The sequence below is a fragment of the Narcine bancroftii genome, chromosome 11, assembly GCF_036971445.1.
Source record: "Narcine bancroftii isolate sNarBan1 chromosome 11, sNarBan1.hap1, whole genome shotgun sequence".
NCBI classification, from domain to species: domain Eukaryota; kingdom Metazoa; phylum Chordata; class Chondrichthyes; order Torpediniformes; family Narcinidae; genus Narcine; species Narcine bancroftii.
The window spans coordinates 68,749,785-68,768,462 of NC_091479.1; the positions used below are offsets into that span (position 1 = coordinate 68,749,785).

Below are 18,678 nucleotides of genomic sequence, written 5' to 3' on the forward strand. Positions count from 1 at the left end.
GAGTAGAACCAGATACGGATGGGGGGGGTGGATTTACAAAATTACAATGATTCATGTACATGACATTAATTTTAAGGGTGTAAAGGAGGAATATGATGTGTTGTTCCTCAAATTTACATTTCATTCATCCTCTAACTTTTTTTTCCATCCCCACTTCGTGGTGATCTCTCCTCTACCTGTTTGCCCATCTTCTGTCCAAAACCCAATAATCTCTGGGCTCCTCCTTTAGCTACTTCTACTTTTACGTATATATTTCAGCTTTTTATCTTTATCTTGGTCTTGACAAAGGATATAGACCCGAAACATTGACTTACTATTTCTACCCATGAATCCTGAGTTCATCCAGCAATTCTTCGCCTTTTCAAGTATGAGAAGTACTGGGAGCTGGATCAAGACTTCACTCTCTGATAATATATTGAAGGATGTTCATTTTTGGCTTCATCCTGATGACTTAAGGCTTCAACAAGGTTGACTTATTTCTTGCAGCACCAATTTTCCTTGGATCCAGAGCCCATTGCTATTAATTGTGCAGCTTTCAGTCACAATGGAAATCTGCTGGTGTCTGGAGCTGCTGATGGCATCATCCGACTCTTTGGTAGGTTGACACATAATTTTTCACATTTTGCTCTAATTTCTTGATTGTGCGATCATATAGATCTGAAGCTAATACTGAAACTTGAAATGTCTATGCACCCAGCTGTCTACTGGCATCTTGTAAAGTGTCTACTCAGCCATATTTCACCTGGGACTCGATGGTGATGATCTGTGCAGAGTCTGCTTGCCCCATTGCCCCAGATCCAGTGCACCTGAAACCAGTTCCAACATCTCAACTTGATGGAATTAATTAATTAAATACAGACCAGAATTAAATCAGTTGAAACCAGGCACGAATCTAATTAAATATTTCCCATTCTGCATTTGAAAGTATTTAACGTGAGCAGGGTCCTGAAAAGCAGAAAAAACTTGCAGATGCTGGAAATCTGAAATGAGAATACGAAATGCTGGCCAGACTCAACAACATTTGTGGGGAGTCTTGGAGCATGGAATAGACTCTTTGGCCTAGCTTTCTGGGATAGTCTTATTTGCCCAAATCCTTCTAAACCCTTCCTATCCATACGTCTTTCTTCATGTGTTTTGATCATTGTAATTGTACCTGCTTCTATCACTTCCTCTGACAATTCATTCCAGATATGGACCATTCTCTAGTTTTAAAAAAAAAAAGTTGTTCCTTGGGCCCCTTTTTAAACCTCTGCCCTGTAGTTCTAACATCAGAGAAAGTCTGTGAGCATTCACTTTGTCCATGTCCCTCATGATTTTGTAAACCTCTATAAGGTCCTCCTCAGCCTCCTGCGCTCCAGGGAATAAAGACCCAGCCTCATCGTATAACTTCAAGCCTCCCAGTCCTGTTAATGTTCCGATTAATCTCCTCTGCACCATTTCCAACTTAATGACATGAGGAGAGAGAAAGACTCACCATTTTAGGTCACAGATCCCTCATCAGAACAGAAATGAGAATGTGCCTGTTTGTATGTTTCAGACATGCAGCGTTACAACTGTGCCCTGAGTTGGCATGCACATTCTGGTGAGGTCTATTCAGTGGAGTTCAGCTATGATGAAAACTCTGTTTACAGCATTGGTGAAGATGGCAAGGTAACGGAACTAGTGTCCAGCAGAAATTTTGTCAGTTGGAACAAAGGGAGGGTACTGCAGGAGGGATGGTAATGCCAGTGACTCCACCCATTGGAATCATGGGGGTAGCTTCCTTGACTGACTTCCGGAGAAAAGGTTGAATGTTGTGGGCTTGAAATATGTTCACAAGATAAAACAGTGCTGTGAAGCTGCAAATCTGTTAAACCTTCGTCAGCACAAAACTGTCCCCTTTTTCCTTGCATCTTCGAATTTAGATTAAATCTAGTCATACAGCTCAGTAACAGGCCATTTTGCATCCAATTAACCTACGACCCTGTATGTTTCGAACAGTGGGAGCAAACCGGAACCCCCCCCCGGGAAAACCCACACAAGCACGGGGTGAATGTTCAAATTTCTTAAAGACAGCGCGAGATTCAAACACCGGTCCCGAACGCTGCCACGTAAAGGCAGGCATTGCGCTAACTGCTACGCCAACCATGCCGCCCTAACTTGACAATAATTGGTTAATCAGAAAGTCACCAGCTCCTAACTAGTGGAATTTCCCTGAGATCAAACTATTTAAATGGAAAATTGGACAAAAACTGTGGTCTCCGGTTGCTCCAAAGCACTCAGCAGCCTCACTATTTACTCAGTGGTGAGGTTGCTGAATGCTTGGAATAAAGACATGAGGCTGCTAACACCTTCAGTTATATTCCTGGACTGAAACTTTACTTCCATTAGGCATTTGATGTTACCAAACATCTGACTTTTAGGAAACTGGGGATGTGGTGTATGTTGGGAGATCGCAGGTAGCCAGAGGAACTATTTTACAGGAGACCTAAAACGGGGCTCATCAGTCAGGACTTGAATATTTTGTATTCACGGGGATCTATGGCCTGTATCTAAACTGCTCTGAGACCAATATCCATGTCAGCTGTGCTTTACTAAGAGAGTACTTGCTTAAATCTACAACTTCCCACAATCTGAACACAGGCATTGCTGTCTAGCTCACCAGCTTTCTTAGTAGCCAAGCAGTTGCATCTTGCAGCTCATCACTGACCCCTACCCTCATAAAGTCTGTTTTTTCATCAGCGTAGGGATGAGGGAGACTGAGCACAAGGATTCACCAGCAATACCAACTCCCAAAAATGTGGACACAAGGCAAATGTAGCAGTTAACTCTGCAGAGATCTCCCGAATACCTGGACTCTTGTGTATAATTGCCCATTTTTTGTCTTTACTTCACTCTATACAGACTTAATCCATGTCCATAACATAAATCTCTTTTCACAGTTGAGTTTTTCTTTAAAATAAATGCAACAATGCATCTTGCTGAACTGTAGACACTGGACCCCTCTCTTGAATATAAACTAACACACTCCCTCTCCTACCTGCTGTTCTCCTGACACCATTTTTATTTAGAAATTATGCTGCTGCTTTGCTTCATGTTCTGCTTTAAGGGCTAGTTCTGAGTTTGCAACTGTACTCCATTGCTTCAGGTGATTGAAGTGGTACATGATTAAATTTGTGAAATGCCAACTAACTGGTGCTTTTTAATGATACTATGTATTTTAATGGTTAGGGGATTACACTCATCCAGGTGACTTCAAAAGCAGAGCTGGTGTGCAATGCTATTTTAAGACTGTATTGGAGCAGGACATTTTTTAATTTTGTCTACCTTTTGGTCTGTCAACATGTTTGTGTGACTCTGCATCTTCAATAGAATGAAAATAAGTTTGCAGTTTTTGGCATTGTAAAGATTTGCATACCAGTTGAAAGATGTGAAAGTTTTAATGGTTCCATCTGATCTGTTGTATTTTTGATTCTCGGCCCAATCCAGTTCATTCAGTGGAATATTCATAAGAGTGGAGTCAAGGTTTCTGAGTGCGAGGTGAAGTCGGATGCCATTGGCCCGTTCATATTGTCAGGATACAGTGGGTATAAGCAAGTCCAGGTGCCACAGGGAAGGCTGTTTGCCTTTGACTCAGAAGGGCATTATGTGCTGACTTGCTCCTCCGGTGGTGGAATCATTCATAAGGTAAGACTTAACTCATGCATTTATGACAAGAGTGCCTAATGCATTTTACCACCCTCTCGTTTGTTCTTCGTATGGTGGAAAAAGACCCTGTTTAGCTTGAAGTAAAATACCACTGGCTCTTCACTGATCTAAGTCAATCTAAGACGATGAGGATCACAGACTGTTCAACATATAGGGCTCTTAGTAGCCTGAGCATTGCCTATTCCTTATCAGACACGCGTGACATTCTTGGCCATGCAAGCAAGGGTGGCACACTTAGTATAGCATTGACGCAATGCTATTACAGCACCTGTGACCCCGGTTCGAATCTGTCGCTGACTATAAGGAGTTTATACGTTTTTCCCATGGGTGCTCCAGTTTTCTGCCATGTTCCAAAGACCTAACGGGGTTACGTTGAAGCCCACCCGTCCTAAGCTTGAACAACAATACATATTCCTCCTACACAGCCTTAAACCTATCTGCATGGACATCGATTTTCGTAATTTTAGGTAATCCCCCACCCCCCATCTGGTTCCATTATTTCCATCTTTCTTCGCCTACTCGTGTACTTTCTTCTCTCTGACTTCCCACTCTCTTCACCTCTCCCTTTCCTATCTTCTATCACCTCAGCCCTTTCCAGCTTCTTTCTCCCCACTACCCTTGCTATCTATCACTTGAAACCTTACTTGGTTTTCATTCAAGGATCCTAACCGGAAGCGTTGATTATTTCGACCCATGGATTCTGCCTGACCCACTGAATCCTTTCAGCTTCTCATGGTTTGCAATGTTCTAGAATCTAGTCTATATGGCTGTACCTATTGATTTTTTTTTACTTCCAGCTGGTCAATACTGAGCGAACTATGGAGCCCTGCCTGTCCCTTGGAGGTCACCGAGCTCCTGTGGTCACTGTTGACTGGTGTACTGCAATGGATTGTGGGACATGCCTGACAGCCTCAATGGATGGACGAATAAAGCTGACCACTTTACTGGCACACAAACCCTAAAACTGACCCATGAGGCACAAAAGTCTATTGTGGGTCCCTGAGAGAACCCTGGATGTTGCAATTCTGACCTATTGTCTGTATTTGAAGTTCCAACTAATCCAATGGTGTTTGCGCTGAACTCCTTATTTTAAATATGTTTAATATTTAATGATTATTATCTTGTGTTTTCCTCAACTGAAAAATAACAGTTGAATCTGGATATCCTAACAAAATGAAATTTTTGCTTTGTGCAGTATAATATGTCCTCTCCATAAACAGATGTTTGCTGCATTTTGGCCTTCCTCACATTTGGAACTGAAGGTATGTCTTAAGCCTGAGAATTCAGCAATTGTTCTATATCTTCATGTTTGTGTCTACCAGGGATAGGACAATTCAGACCCCATATTCATGGTCATTGACTGACCCTTGTAACCAGGAGGGGGTGCAGTTTTCTGCCCTGCCCCTAGAGGGGTGATAGTTGAACCATCTGCTCACTCCTGTGCCATTCAGAGCCAGTTGGTTGAGAACAATCTGGGCAAGCAGTGCTGCCTGCTGTGACCACATTTACTGCAAGCCCTTGCTTTGTAACTTCACAAATAAAGATGGGCAGCTTAGCTAAGTTTGCAGTATTTATACAAAAGCAAGGAAATTAGTCTAATGATCTATCTCATCATAGACATTCATTTGTATTATTATCTCTTTCCAATAAATGCTCTTGATTGCATTGATTTAAATAAAGATGCCTTTCTGGAAGAATTTATTAAAAATTTAAATTGGCAAATGTCAAAACAATTTGCTCTAAGATGGTTGACTCAAGTCTGAGCACTGAATGCATACTGACATTGACTAGAAGTCCCTTCAACTGAAAAGAGCCTCAGGTCAGATTTTTTCTAAGGAATTGCTTTGTATCCATGTGCCTTGATAAGCATTTAGAATTTACGAATTCAAGCTTTGCCGCCCGTGAATGTTGTTATCTTAGAATATGCCTTAACTGTTCTCTCAGGAACAATGGCAAATACTTGTGTAATTGGTTTATTCTCAGAATGTTGCTGAGCTGTGCAACTAAGTACATGTCCAGATAATCTGGAATTATGATAATCTGAGCTGGATATCAGAATGATTCCAACTCATTCAACATCTCCCAGCTCCAGCATTTACTTTTCACTTGCCCATCTCTGAGATTTCAGATTTCCATCATCACCACTGGTTTTATTATTTTTGAGCCTCTTCCCTGTCTCCACCTAAAGGTGGACCTGACATGTCTAGCAAGCAGATCCCAGTGGGAAAATTTCAAAACAGCTGAACTATAGTGGATTGGCTGTTGTGAGTGGGTGTTGTTGAGGGGCAAGAGCAAGTCGATCTCTTGAGAGGCTTCAGTGAGGAAACTGAGCAATGTTGAGATGAGGAATACTATTTTCCTCTGTTGTCTTGCTGGTTTAAAGATAACACTGGTATGTTCTTCCTGCAGGATGTTGAAAATCCAGGAAACTTTCCAGAATCCTGCTGACTGTCCCTGTGGACTGAGAGCATCCCAGAGAGTTTGTGAGGTGATCACAATAAAGGTGCATGCAGCATATGATTTTGGAGGGTCACCTGGACAAGGGGATAGGTAGGGAGTGCAGGATTTCTCTCAGTAACAAGTATATAGGTTTGATGCTGTTGTGGGGAATGGCCTTTCTGCATCCAGCAGCAGCAGCCAGGTGTGTGCCACCATGCCAGGCTCAGCAGGGAAGAGTGGAGTCAAGGTCTGCTTCATAACAGGAGACTTTTTGGAGGTACAGACAGATGCTTTAGTCGTCAACAAGATGGTTATATTGCCTCCTGGGTGCCAGGGCCTAAGATATCTGAGCAGTGCAGGACATTGTTAAAGGGGGATGGGCTATTGTAGACATTGGTACCAACATATTAGTCGAAAAAAGCATGGGGTTCTGGAGAGTTTGTGGGGCTTTGGTCATTAACCAGAAGAAGATGTTTATTTCTGGCCATATTTTATTGATGTGATCACTGCTTAGGGTATACTTGTGTCCAGCTTGAGTTGTTGGTCTCAGCTTTTCAGGGACGCAGCTCCCTGCCTCTTGAGTCAGAACTGACAAACGAATGAAGCAATAGAATCCCCATTCTTTGACAGTACGTGAGTAGAGATTCAGGGCTCTAACACTGGGGAGTTTAAATAACACAAGTGTGGGCCAAAATGCAGCCAGCCTACAGGCCACATTGTTTTAATATTTTTCAGAGTAGAACCCAGATGAAATTGAATGCACTTTGCTTGGATTCCTTCATTTGATTCACTAGATGTCTGCAAAATACTGCCATGATTTAAAGCAAAAATCCAAGTGCCAGAACTACTCAGTACTTCAAGCAGTATCTATGGACACAGAGAATGTTAATGCTTCAGCTGATGAACTGGGAAACACTTGAAACAAAGAAGATTTAAGAGGAGGAGATCAAAAACCTTTGTGATAGCAGGAGAAGTTGAATGGCACAAGTGTTATAGAATAATTGACAACATGGAAACAGACTCTTTGGCTTCACTCGCCTGTGCTGAATAAACTCATGTACCAGGGTATGGCCTGTATCCCTTTAAACCCTTTCCTGTCAAATCCAACTGCTCTACAACACTTCCCTGATCCCCACCGTTCACTGAGTAGGTCTTACCTATGTTAGACCTCTCAAAATGTGAATCCTTACATTTCTCTGTATTAAGTTCCATCACCTATTCCTCTGCCCACTGCAATTTTTGGAAACAATTGAAAGTTCATTTTGCAGGAAGATGCAAATTGGCCCCATGTATCTTGGTGTATAATAAACAAAAGGCAAGGATGCAGGTTAGCACATAATTGGGAGAGCTCACAGTTATCATTTATTATGAGAGGAAATGAAGGGTTATACTGATGAAGGACATTGGTGAACCACATTTTGAGTACTGTACGTGGCAATGGAAAATAATATTAATGCATTGGAGCAGATTGGAAGGTTTTGGAATGGGTGACTTGTCTTGTGCGGACAGGGATGAACAGGCTAGGCATATATCTGCTGCAATTTAGAAGGACCAAAGAGATCTTGAAGAGCCTTCACAGGTTGGAGGAGGAGAGGATGTTTTCTCTGACAAAATCCTTACATTTGAAAGTAAGGATTTGCCCTTTAAGATTGAGGAGTCTTTAGAACTTTCCCTGAGTAAATTTTTTTAAGGCATAGATTCTTGAAAAGCAATAAGGTGATAAGTTACTCCACTTATGTGGAGTTCAGGTCACTGTTAGATTCATCACCTATGTGTGCATGTGCCAAGGTTACTAATTTGTTTTTATTTTTAATGAAGGCCCATGTTTCCTTGAACTTGTATTGTCACTGCCTTATCTCACCATTTTTGTAGTATCCATTGGTGAGCTGATTCTCCTCCAAGTAAATCTGTTATTCTGGGTATTTTGAAATTTATTCACAGAATCTAATGCTGCTCTGAGAGAATCACCAAGGCTACAGCTGCTGGAACTTTGAGCAGACAAAGAGTTGTGAGAGGAGCCTTTGTGAGTTAAATTTTGGCTACTCAACTAAATGTTGCAATAGTGCAATGCTATGTTTTCATTTCATAGTAGAATTGGATTTCTTTTAAATATTATTTTAAATATGTAGACTATTTTCTAAATGGGAAGAGAATTCAGGAAGTGAAGGACCAAAGGGACTTTGGGGTCATAGTACAGGATTCCCTAAATATTAACTTGCAGGTTGAGTGTAGTAAGGAAGGCAAATGCATTCATTTCAAGAGGACTGGAACACAAAACCAAAGATGTGATGCTGAGGCTTTACAAGGCATTGGTTAGACCACACTTGGAAAATGTAAGCAGCTTTGGGCCCGATATCTGAGGAAGGATATACTGGCGATGGAGAGGGTCAAGACGAGGTTTACAAGAATGATCTCGGGGATGAGAGGGTTAACGTACGAGGAGCATTTGATGGTCCTGGGTCTGTACTCACTGAAATTAAGAAGGATGAGAGAGTATCTCATTGAAGTTTACATAGTATTGAAAGGGCTGGATAGTGTGCATGTGTTTCCAGGAGTGAAAGAGTCTAGGAATAGAGGGCACAGCCGCAGAGTGAAAATTCGTCCCTTTAGGACAGAGATTAGGAGAATTTTCTTCAGTAAGAGGGCGGTGAATCTGCGGAATTTGTTGCTGCAGACGACTGTGGAGGCCTTGTCACTGGGTAGATTTAAAGCAGAGGTTGATAATTCTTAAAAGGCCCCCATGATCCTGGTCACAACCTCTTCTCACTGCTACCTTCAGCCAGAAGATACAGTTCTGAAGTTTATCCAACAGCTATCAGGCTCTTGAACCTCCCCATATCACCTAAACTCAAACCATAAACTTTCTCTGGAACTGCTTAATATCTGTCTGCGCTACTGACTCAAACAAAAAAAATGTCCATTAAGGCCAACTGTGAATATTTATTTGCCTACTTCCATCTCTCCTTTTTAAAGTGCCCTCTATAATGTATGGGTAAAAGGCACCTTTTTCCTTTATTTGCCTCTGTGCTCTACAGTTATAAATTTGTAATCGAACAATTCACATGTAATTAAAGTGCACGTTCTAGATTTTATTCAAAGTTAATTATACATTTTGGTTTTACCATTTTGCACTTCCAGCACTTTTAATACATAATTTCCACATTTCAGGGCACTAATATTTGGGTGTGACAACATTGACCAGCAGCAACAGAAATTCACCAAGCCAATGGTATCTTCAAAACAATCATTTTTATTAATAACTATTGATAATATAAAATCTTACTAAACTTAACCCCACTGTGCAAATGTGTGTATAATATAATGTGTGTGGCAATCCCAAACCATCACAATTCTGAAGAGATAATTTTAAAGTTGTCTTAGAAATCTTTTGCGTTGAAACTCGGTCTTTAAACTGCTGTTCAAAAGTTCATGAATGACTTTTTCACAAACTCTACTCTTTTGCTTGGAGGTTTCGGAACTTCAGTTTCACACGATGATTTCACCAACCCAGCCAAGAGTCAAATGAAGTGACCATTACAAATAGAACTCTCTCGACCAAGAAAGAATGTTAAGGTTAGGATGGCTCTTCCTTTGAAACCATTGATTCTTTGTTCCTTCCCTATCAAAGGGATAATGTACAACAGTACCTCTCTCATTGAAGGTTACTACATCTCTCTGACTTCAGATCAAACATGGTTCAATATTAAAGATACCTTCTTGAAGTGTCCTAATCACATGATACGACATTACCACTGATTTTGTTTGAAGTTCCTCTCTTCCAAAAATTTACAAGCAAATGCCTCCGATTTGTCTGCACGGCCATCAAACAAAATGGCTGCTTGTTTGACCAGGTGTCTTTCTGAGTAAATGGTTCTTAGGTTTTACTGGATAACAAACTGCTTAATGCTCTGAAGTAGGAGTCAAACTATCTCTTAGCAAACTTTCATTGTCTTCAATATTTCAATGGACAATCACTCTAATTTTTATTGCTCTGCTTACAGCTGGCCATAGCAGACACAGCATCTCTGTGTGTAAGTGCCTTTGTGTCTTTTTCCCTGTTTCCAACCCACAAAGTCGCTTTACTAAAAATAATATATTTATAAACTAAGAATTAATAATAACATGATTCTGTAACATTGGGACATTTGGCTTCACAGATATTTGTGAGTACTCAGCTTTAATTGCTTCATCCTTGCAGGTATAAGAGAGCTTGGTTTACTTCTAAGTTTTGATCACCTTTGGAGTCTGTGGTTATCATTTTTCAACATGAGGACCTGAGTCGCGCCCAGGAATGTCAAAGAACCCATTATGAGGCTGGAAAACAAAAAAAATAAGAGACCGCCCAAACTTTTGGATTATCAAAATCAAATGTCTGGAATATCCTTAAGAAGATAGAGCATGCTGGTGAGCAAAGTAATCACAAAGGGACTGATATTCCAAGGAAGAATTCTCATCATAATGAAAATCCCCAAACATATGTCTGACAGATCAGAAACATTCTTCAGGAGACAGGTGTGGATGTGTCAATGAGTACTGTCTGCACAAAACTTCATGAAAAGAAATACAGAGGTTGATTGCACGATTACAACCTGATGAAACAATATTCTCCAGTCATCGGTGCAAAACCCACAGACACACAACCAGACATAGTACACATGCACGTCAACAATACATATGCAGGACATGCATGGTTTCATTAATATGTGAGTTGTGGGTGGTTAGTGTGAGCAGTTCCCTTGGTCATTTGGCATTCTTGTTGCCTGTTGGAAGAAGCTGTTCCTCAGCCTAGTGATACTGGCTCTAATACTCCTGTATCTCTTACCTAACAGGAGCACCTGAAAGATTCTGTGTGCAGGGTGGAAGGGGTCCACAGTGATTTTGCATGCCCATTAAAGACAATGATACCGGTAGATCGCGTTGACTGTGGTGGGGATGGGGCAATAGGAAACTCCAGTGATCCTCTCTGCCTTTCTTAAGGTTCTGTGGATTAATCTCCAATCCATTTCTGTGCAGCAACCATGCCACATAGTGATGCAGCTGACCAGGTCATTCTTAATAGAGCTGCTATAGAAGGATGACATAATGGTGACCGGTAGCCTTGCCCGCTTCATTCTTTTCAGGAAGTGTAATCACTGTTGCACCCTCCTGGCAAGTGGGGACATATTGAGTGTCGTATAGGTCACTAGTTAAAGTGAACTCCAATGAATTTGGTGCTCTCCACTCTACTATAGAGATGTTGATGTGTAATGGAGGGTGGTTGTCCGTGTCCTTCTGAAATCCACAATCATCTCCTTTGACTTGTCCATGCCGAGACACAGGTTGTTACTCGCACCATTGTCACGAGGTTTTCCACCACTATGAAGACTATGAATATCTTACCACATTGCACCAACTAGTTTAAGTTTATTGTCACGCATACCAAGATATAGTGATAAAGTTTGCCTTGTGAGCAATTTAGCTAGACATAAAGGGGACAGCAAGTAACACAGAACAGAAGTTCAGAGTTACAGAGAGAGATCGGTTGGTATGGAACAAAGGCAGCATAATTTTAACAGTGTGAGGTTAATTCAGGAGTCTATTGCAGCAAGGAAATTGTCCTTGAATCTGGTAGTGCGTGATCTCACACTTGTGAATCTTCTTGCTGATGAGGCAGAATGGGAATGGTGAAGAATGTGGCTGGGGTGGGATGACTCTTTTAATGTGTTAGCTGTTCCTCCAAGGTAGTGGGAGACAGATGGAGTTGAATGAGGGGAGCTGGTGGTGATTGTTGTTTTGAGCCATGTTCACAACTCCCTGCAGTTCCTTGCAGTCTTGGGCAGAACAATTCCTGTCCCATGCAGTGATGCACCCTGGCTGGTTGCTTTCAATGGTGTACCTGCAGAAGTTGTTATAGGATGCTGGTGATGTGTGGAATTTCCTCAGGCTTCTCAGGAAATTGAGGGGCTGGTGCACTTTCTTGGCCATTTTGTTGATATGTGTGGACCGGGAGGGTCAATAACACTAATGTTTCTTTTGAAAATAATTAGTGCTGGTGAAGTCATGGCAAAAATAGGAAATGTTGGAAACACTCAGGAAGTCGAGCAGTATTCACAACAGAAAGAGAAAAACAAGTCAAGCTTTCAAATTAATGACCCTTCACATGGCTATGAATGAACCCATAGCTGGTCCTTTTTAGGATAGAGGTGGTCATCACCTCCAGTGGCAAAGGGGATCGTTCCATGTGTCTGGGATAACAGAACAGAGAGCAGACATGTCAGATTTTCAGCAAGGCTGAGAGCACCTCAATGGGTATTGGAGACCAGGATAAACCTCTAAAGGATGAAGCAGTGTAGGCTTCCTCATTAAATATATATTAGACAGATTTTTGCATAGATCAGAGAACCATAAAACACAACTGTACAGAAATAGGCCATTTGACCCATCTAGTAAGGAAATGAAAGATATTGGGGAAAAGACAGGTATGTGTAGGTGTCTATAGCCAGATCAGCCATGATAGCGAATGGCAGAGCAGGCTTGATGGGCCAGATGGTGACTTATGCAATGAGAGGAGATGATGATGTGAAGTTTATGCTGGAAATTGTGGTACAAGAAAAGGTTAAGAGCATAGAACATACAATGGAGCATTGGGATAGGACCTTTGTCCCACTGTTTAACTAATACCACCCGCCTGCACCTGGACCTTCTATTCCTTGCTGGTGTGACTTGCATCTGGTTTACCAGTTTCCCCACAGCCCATTCCAGGAACCTACAACTGTCTATGTAAAAAAAAAACCTCACACTATGCTTTTAAACTTCCCCACTCACCTTAAAGCTGTGCCTTCCAAAATTTGAAATTTCTACCCTTTTACGATCGACCCTATCTAAAACATTGCACCATTACAGAGACCAGTTAGCACAGAGCAAGGGCAACATGATTATGATGGTAAGTTTATTGTCACACACATTGTACAATCTACACATACACTGAAATTCTTACTTGCTGCAGCTGAATAGGTGCAAATAAAGTAAAAAAAAAGTAAACAAATTGAATTAAAAGAGACAGTAAATAAATCACAATCATCCTAATACAAAGTGTGACACTATAGTGCAAACAGCCCTTTTTAAGGTCTTAGAATCTAAGAGCCACTGGAAAGGAACTTTTTCACAAGCTTCTGTACAAGTAAATGAGTCTCAATATGGACAAGATTAAGGAGATGATTGTGAACTTCAGGAGGACTAGAAATGATCACCCTCCATTTAACATTGACAACTCTAATGGAGAGAGTAAAGAGCACCGAATTCCTTGGAGTTCAGTTAACTTGAGACCTATCATGGACCCTCAACATCTCCTCACTTGTCAGGAAGGCGCAACAGGTACTACACTTCCTAAGAAGACTGAAACAGGCAAAGCTACCAGCCACCATTATGGCAAAGTTCTATAGGAACTCTATTGAGAGCGCCTAGCTAGCAGCAACACATTGTTGTATGGTTGATGCAGAGAAATGGAGATCAGTCTACAGGGCCATAAGAGTGGCAGAGAGAATCAGTGGAGTCTCCCTCCACCCCATCAATGTAATCTATTGGGATTGTTGTCTGGAGAGGGCACGCTAAATCATTGAGGACCCCTTCCACCCTGCACATGGCATCTTTCAGCTGCTCCCGTCGGGAAAGAGATATCGAAATATCAGAGCCAGCACCACCAGGCTGAGGAACAGCTTCTAACCACAGGCGATGAGAATGTTGAATGACTAAAGGAACTGCTCTCACTCACCACCCGAGTCTCTCATATTCACAAAACAATATTTATTCATTTATTTGTATAGGTGAATACTTGTCCTTGCATGTGTGTTATGTCTGGTTATGAGTTTGTGGGTTTTGCACCAAGGACCAAAGAATGTTGCGTTTCCCACTGCATGTCCCACCCTGGGCAAGATGATGCCTCATCTACAGAGGTGAGGATATTCCTGCTGGAACTACTGCTTTAACAACCAAGAACATAAACCGTTGACACCAGTAACTGCAGATGTTGGAGTCTGGAGCAAAAAAACAAAGTGCTGGAAGAACTCAGCGGGTTGAGCAGCTTTGGGGGTACGAAGATGGTTGGCATTTCAGCTCGAGACCTGCTAGAACATAAACAACAGTTTCAGATCCTTCCTGGGGACAAACTAGCAAGTGATGGAATTTCTTCACTCATTATAAATGCAATGTAATTAAATTAATTTTAAGCATTATAATTTGCAATTCCATTGTCTCCTGCTAAGAACATGAAGCCAATGGCAGTGCCAACGCAAGGCAAACATTGAGCTCTGAGCTTCTTGCTCTGCCTGCTGGGCACTGGTTACTCGAGGGGCTGTCTTGTTTGATGTTTAGGAGTCCAATACCATTACCAAATGAATTGGTGAAGTGGTATGAGCTTGGTTTGCAAAGGATGTGGATGAATAGTGAGCCTTATCCTGGAAAAGCTGCATTTGGCCGACTTCCTCTGGTTTATGAAAGCAGTCTATCAATCACTCAGCCAAACACATTGCCAGAGGAACTCAGGGCTGAACTGCATCATTGGGAGAAAAAGAATGGTCGAACTTTCATGAGTCTTGATGAAGTTTTAGCTTGAATCTTCAACCATTCCTTTTTTCCCTTTGATGCAGCTCAACCTGCCAAGTTCCTCCAGCAGTGTTTGGTTTCAGATTCCAGTATCTACATTCTCCTATATGTCTCCTGTAATCCTCTCAGACCTGCCTTCAGATAGATGTCCCGCAATGATGATGCAGTGATTGTAGCTGGAGGCTTCAACCACACCATCCTGAAAACAGTCTTACCATGGATTCAACAGCATGTCAACTTTGCCACCAGAGGAGAGAACACCCTGGATCAGGTGTACACCAACGCATCCTTGGTACATATTCAGCTGCTCCTTGACCCCAATTTGAATACTCAGACCACATATCTGTCCTGCTAACCCCAACATACAAACTGATGGCAAAATGAACTAAGCCTGTTCACAAGAAGCTCGGAGGTGGGGGGGTTGTGTCACTACAGGACTGTTTCGAGATCACAGACTAGAGCTGTTTCTGGGATCCAGCCACTAAAATTGTCCTGTAAACATAGATGAGTACGTGAGCTCAGTAACTGGCTACATCAGCATGTAAATTGAGGATATCACCAAGATCAAATGCTTCACAACCAGGGCTAACCAGAAACCATGATTGGATGCAGAGGTCTGGGCACTTCTCAGAGCTCGTGATGCTGTTTTCAGTACAGGAGACAAGATGGCATTAAGATCAGCCAGGGCTGAACTCCCCTGTTCGATTTAGAAGGCAAAGCATAGGTACATATAGAAGATCCACAGACAGCTGTGCAACACCAGTCACATGAGGCACATGTCGCAAGGAATCAAGACCACAACAGATCAGACAAAGACGCCTCATTTCTGGACAGATTGAACACCGTCTATGCACGATTTGATGAGAAGAGCAGGATGACGCCAAAGAAAGCTCTGTGTTGCCCCAGTGAACAGGTCTCCTGCATAGCCGCTGCTGAGGTGAGAAGAACCCTATCAAAGGTGAACCCACACAAGGCAGCAAAACCAGAAACCATACCAGGTTGGGAACTGAAGGACTGGGCACACCAACTGACGGAGGTATTTATGGACATCTTCAACACCTCACTGCAGCAGTCCATCATTGCTGCACCAAAGTGAGTGACAGTAACAGGCCTCAGTGTCTACCACCCCATGCCACTGATCTCCATCATGAAATGCTTTGGTGGTGGAACACATCAAAGCACATTTCCCAGAGACGCTGGATCCATTTCAATTCATCTATAAAAGAAACCATTTCACTGATGATGCAGTAGCCTTGTCCCTCCACTCTGTCCTGATCCACCTGGAGAATGAAGCTTGTATGCCAAGGTGCTGTTCATCGTCTTCAGCTCAGCGTTTAATACAATCATTCCCCAGACCAGGGGAGGGGAGGAAATGCTATAGGATGGTGGGACCTACCTGTCGATGAACATTAACATCATCCACCTCTCTAATGTAGGAAAGAAGGCGCTGCTTTTATTGCGATAAGCATCATTAGACACTAGTAATGTGGCCAGGGGCGATTGGAGAGTCCCTGGCATGTGTCAAGCTAGACGCTAGGAGATTTATTATGATAGCCTTAGCTGTAGCAAAAAAATGTATAATGTCAACTTGGAAAACAGAAGAGAGCCTGAGAATGCAGCAATGGTACATGGAAATGAGTAAATGTATTCTATTGGAAAAAATAACATATAATTTAAAAACTAAAGTCACATTATTTGAACAAATTTGGGAACCATACATGGAACATAACAGAGAGGGCTTGCCTCGGACCTCCACCCCCTAAAATGATAAGAAGACAAAATGTCTTGATCCAGTGTGTAAAAGTAGATGACACATTTTTCTTATTTATTTTTCATTGTGTGATGACATTGTTTAATGGTTGTATTGTATATGTTGGACGTTTATTGGTTTTGTAGGGGGTGGGAAAGGGGGCAGGAAGGTAGGGGGGGAAAAAAGGGGAGAAAATGCCACTGTGTATATTTAAGAGGGAAATGTTTGTATGTATTTTGGTTGATATGGTTCACAGTGTGAAAAATAAATATTTAAAAAAAGCTAGGCGCTAGTGACGTGGGAGGGGATGGGGTGGGTCTGAGGGTGAGCGATGGCCGTAGCTGTATGGGGGCCACAGAAAATCACTTGGGGGGGGCATCTTGGCGCTGACCCTGATTAAACAATATAACTAGAAAGGCATTCACATCGGACCTGGTGGAATCCGATACCAGTGGTCGCCTATTTTCTGCAGAGCTTAATTACTGTAATGATGTAAGTAGGTGCATCGGGTGTGATGATACCAGTGCTTGCTTACCCGATCTCTCTCTCTCTCTCTCTCTCTCTCTCTCTCTCTCTCTCTCTCTCTCTCTCTCTCTCTCTCTTGCGCACACTTCCACAAGACAAGAACTTCCACAGACACACCCGATTCCCTGTACCAATGGGGTGCAGCTCACTGCAAGTATTGTTCTAATACAATACCATGGCCCAACTAAGTGTACCACACATCTTACCCATGACTCCTCCAGTGACGTCCACAGCTGCGACCTGGTGTGGACCAGCATTCGTGGCTAGGACCTAAAGGTGTGTTGGACTTTATAGTGTTGTGAGCTGGGCATCTGGCTAATGATGATGCTGAGTTATTCAAATAAGCCAATGGTAAGGTGTTCACTAATGGGTGAGTGGAGTCCAACCTTGATCGGAAGGTGATACAACTTCTGACTAGGTTCCAGACAAGGAGTTCACATGATCCTCCACAATCCAGATATCACAGGGTCATCCATTGGAAATGCTCCAGCAAGGTCTGCCTTCTTTCCAGCCCATCCACATTGAGAACAGGGTCCGGCTTCACCATTACTGCATCAGACTGGGCCGAATGGGCAATGGGTGCAGGGAAGTTCAAACCATGGCAACAGAACTTTTGTGATTGTTGCCATAAGACCATAAAACAGACCTTGACTGTGCCTCTAGGACTTTTCTGTAGTACACTCAACCCTCCTTCCTTTGTCCCCATCTCCACGTCCCCTCACTCCCTTTCATTTGGTCTGTCTGATGTATACTGGACATGAATTGGGTAATCATTTCCTCTCTATGTCCCAGCTATGTGGGTCAGCCTGTGCAAGGGTCATCTCAGTGACCTGCTGCTTCTGTTTGTGACATCATCCATGCCCCTGCTGACCACTGTCAGGCAGAATTGTCTGATGCACACAGCTTGCTGAGGGACTTTTCAGAGGAGAGTACAGGAACCATCAACAAGGAGTTGACCATGAGTAAGTGCTTGTTTCAAAGCTTCTTGTTTTGATTGTGATACTTGCCCAACTGTTGACAATTTCGGAATGAGGATGCGCCCAGGGATTGGGCTCCAGGTATCTGACTTTTTTACAGGAACCAGGTGGGGAAATGGTGTACTTTATTCTCGGGACTGCATGGGGTGGGGGGGGGGGGGGGGAGAGGTCTTGCATGTAACAGCTGCTGAAGCCAGTAGAGGGACATTCAGTGAGGTCCCTTTGTAACAGTATGGACCCAACATCCAGTGAAGCCCCTTCATAACAGTGTGGGACCCAACGTCCAGTGAAGTCCCTTAGTAACAGAATGGACCCAACATCCAGTGCGGTCCCTTCGAGACAGTGTGGGACCCAATGTCCGGAGAGATCCCTTCATAACAGTATGGACCCAACATCCAGTGAGGTCTCTCCATGAGAGTGTGAAACCCAACATCCACATTCCTAAATTGTTCACAGTCACAAATAGTGCAAGACAAAAATGTGATGTTTGTGATGGGTTGCTCGCTGACAGTGGTTTGAGAGAATTACATATTTGATCATGAGTTTATTGTCATACATGTTGTAACATGTACACATGCATAAAAATTAATTGCCGCAGATGACAGGTACTTGTAAAGAAAAAAAAATACCGTATATTTCGGCGTATAAATCAACCAACAGATAGCCTCATTTTAATTATTTTGTGTTATATCCAGTGTATAAGGTGATCTCAATTTTTTG

General features: G+C 42.5%; 1 protein-coding gene across 4 annotated transcripts in view; it reads left to right on the forward strand.

Moving 5' to 3' along the window:
- The window catches only part of wdr91 (WD repeat domain 91), a 46,181-nt gene extending 28,237 nt beyond the window's left edge, over positions 1-17,944 (forward strand). Inside the window, exons 12-20 of one of the 4 annotated variants that reach the window (XR_011346547.1) lie at positions 487-595; positions 1,538-1,650; positions 3,469-3,666; positions 4,485-4,949; positions 6,097-6,190; positions 8,068-8,149; positions 9,295-9,355; positions 9,596-9,699; positions 17,774-17,944. Coding sequence is in view for 2 of the 4 variants with exons in the window: in XM_069903251.1 (XP_069759352.1) it covers positions 487-595; positions 1,538-1,650; positions 3,469-3,666; positions 4,485-4,649 (585 nt within the window). In the remaining 2 variants the exon portion in view is untranslated. Of the gene's footprint in view, positions 1-486; positions 596-1,537; positions 1,651-3,468; positions 3,667-4,484; positions 5,367-6,096; positions 6,191-8,067; positions 8,150-9,294; positions 9,356-9,595; positions 9,866-17,773 lie in introns of those variants that run through there. The other 3 variants (XR_011346546.1, XM_069903252.1, XM_069903251.1) reach the window with 3 other exon arrangements.
- Positions 17,945-18,678: the final 734 nt, after the last annotated feature.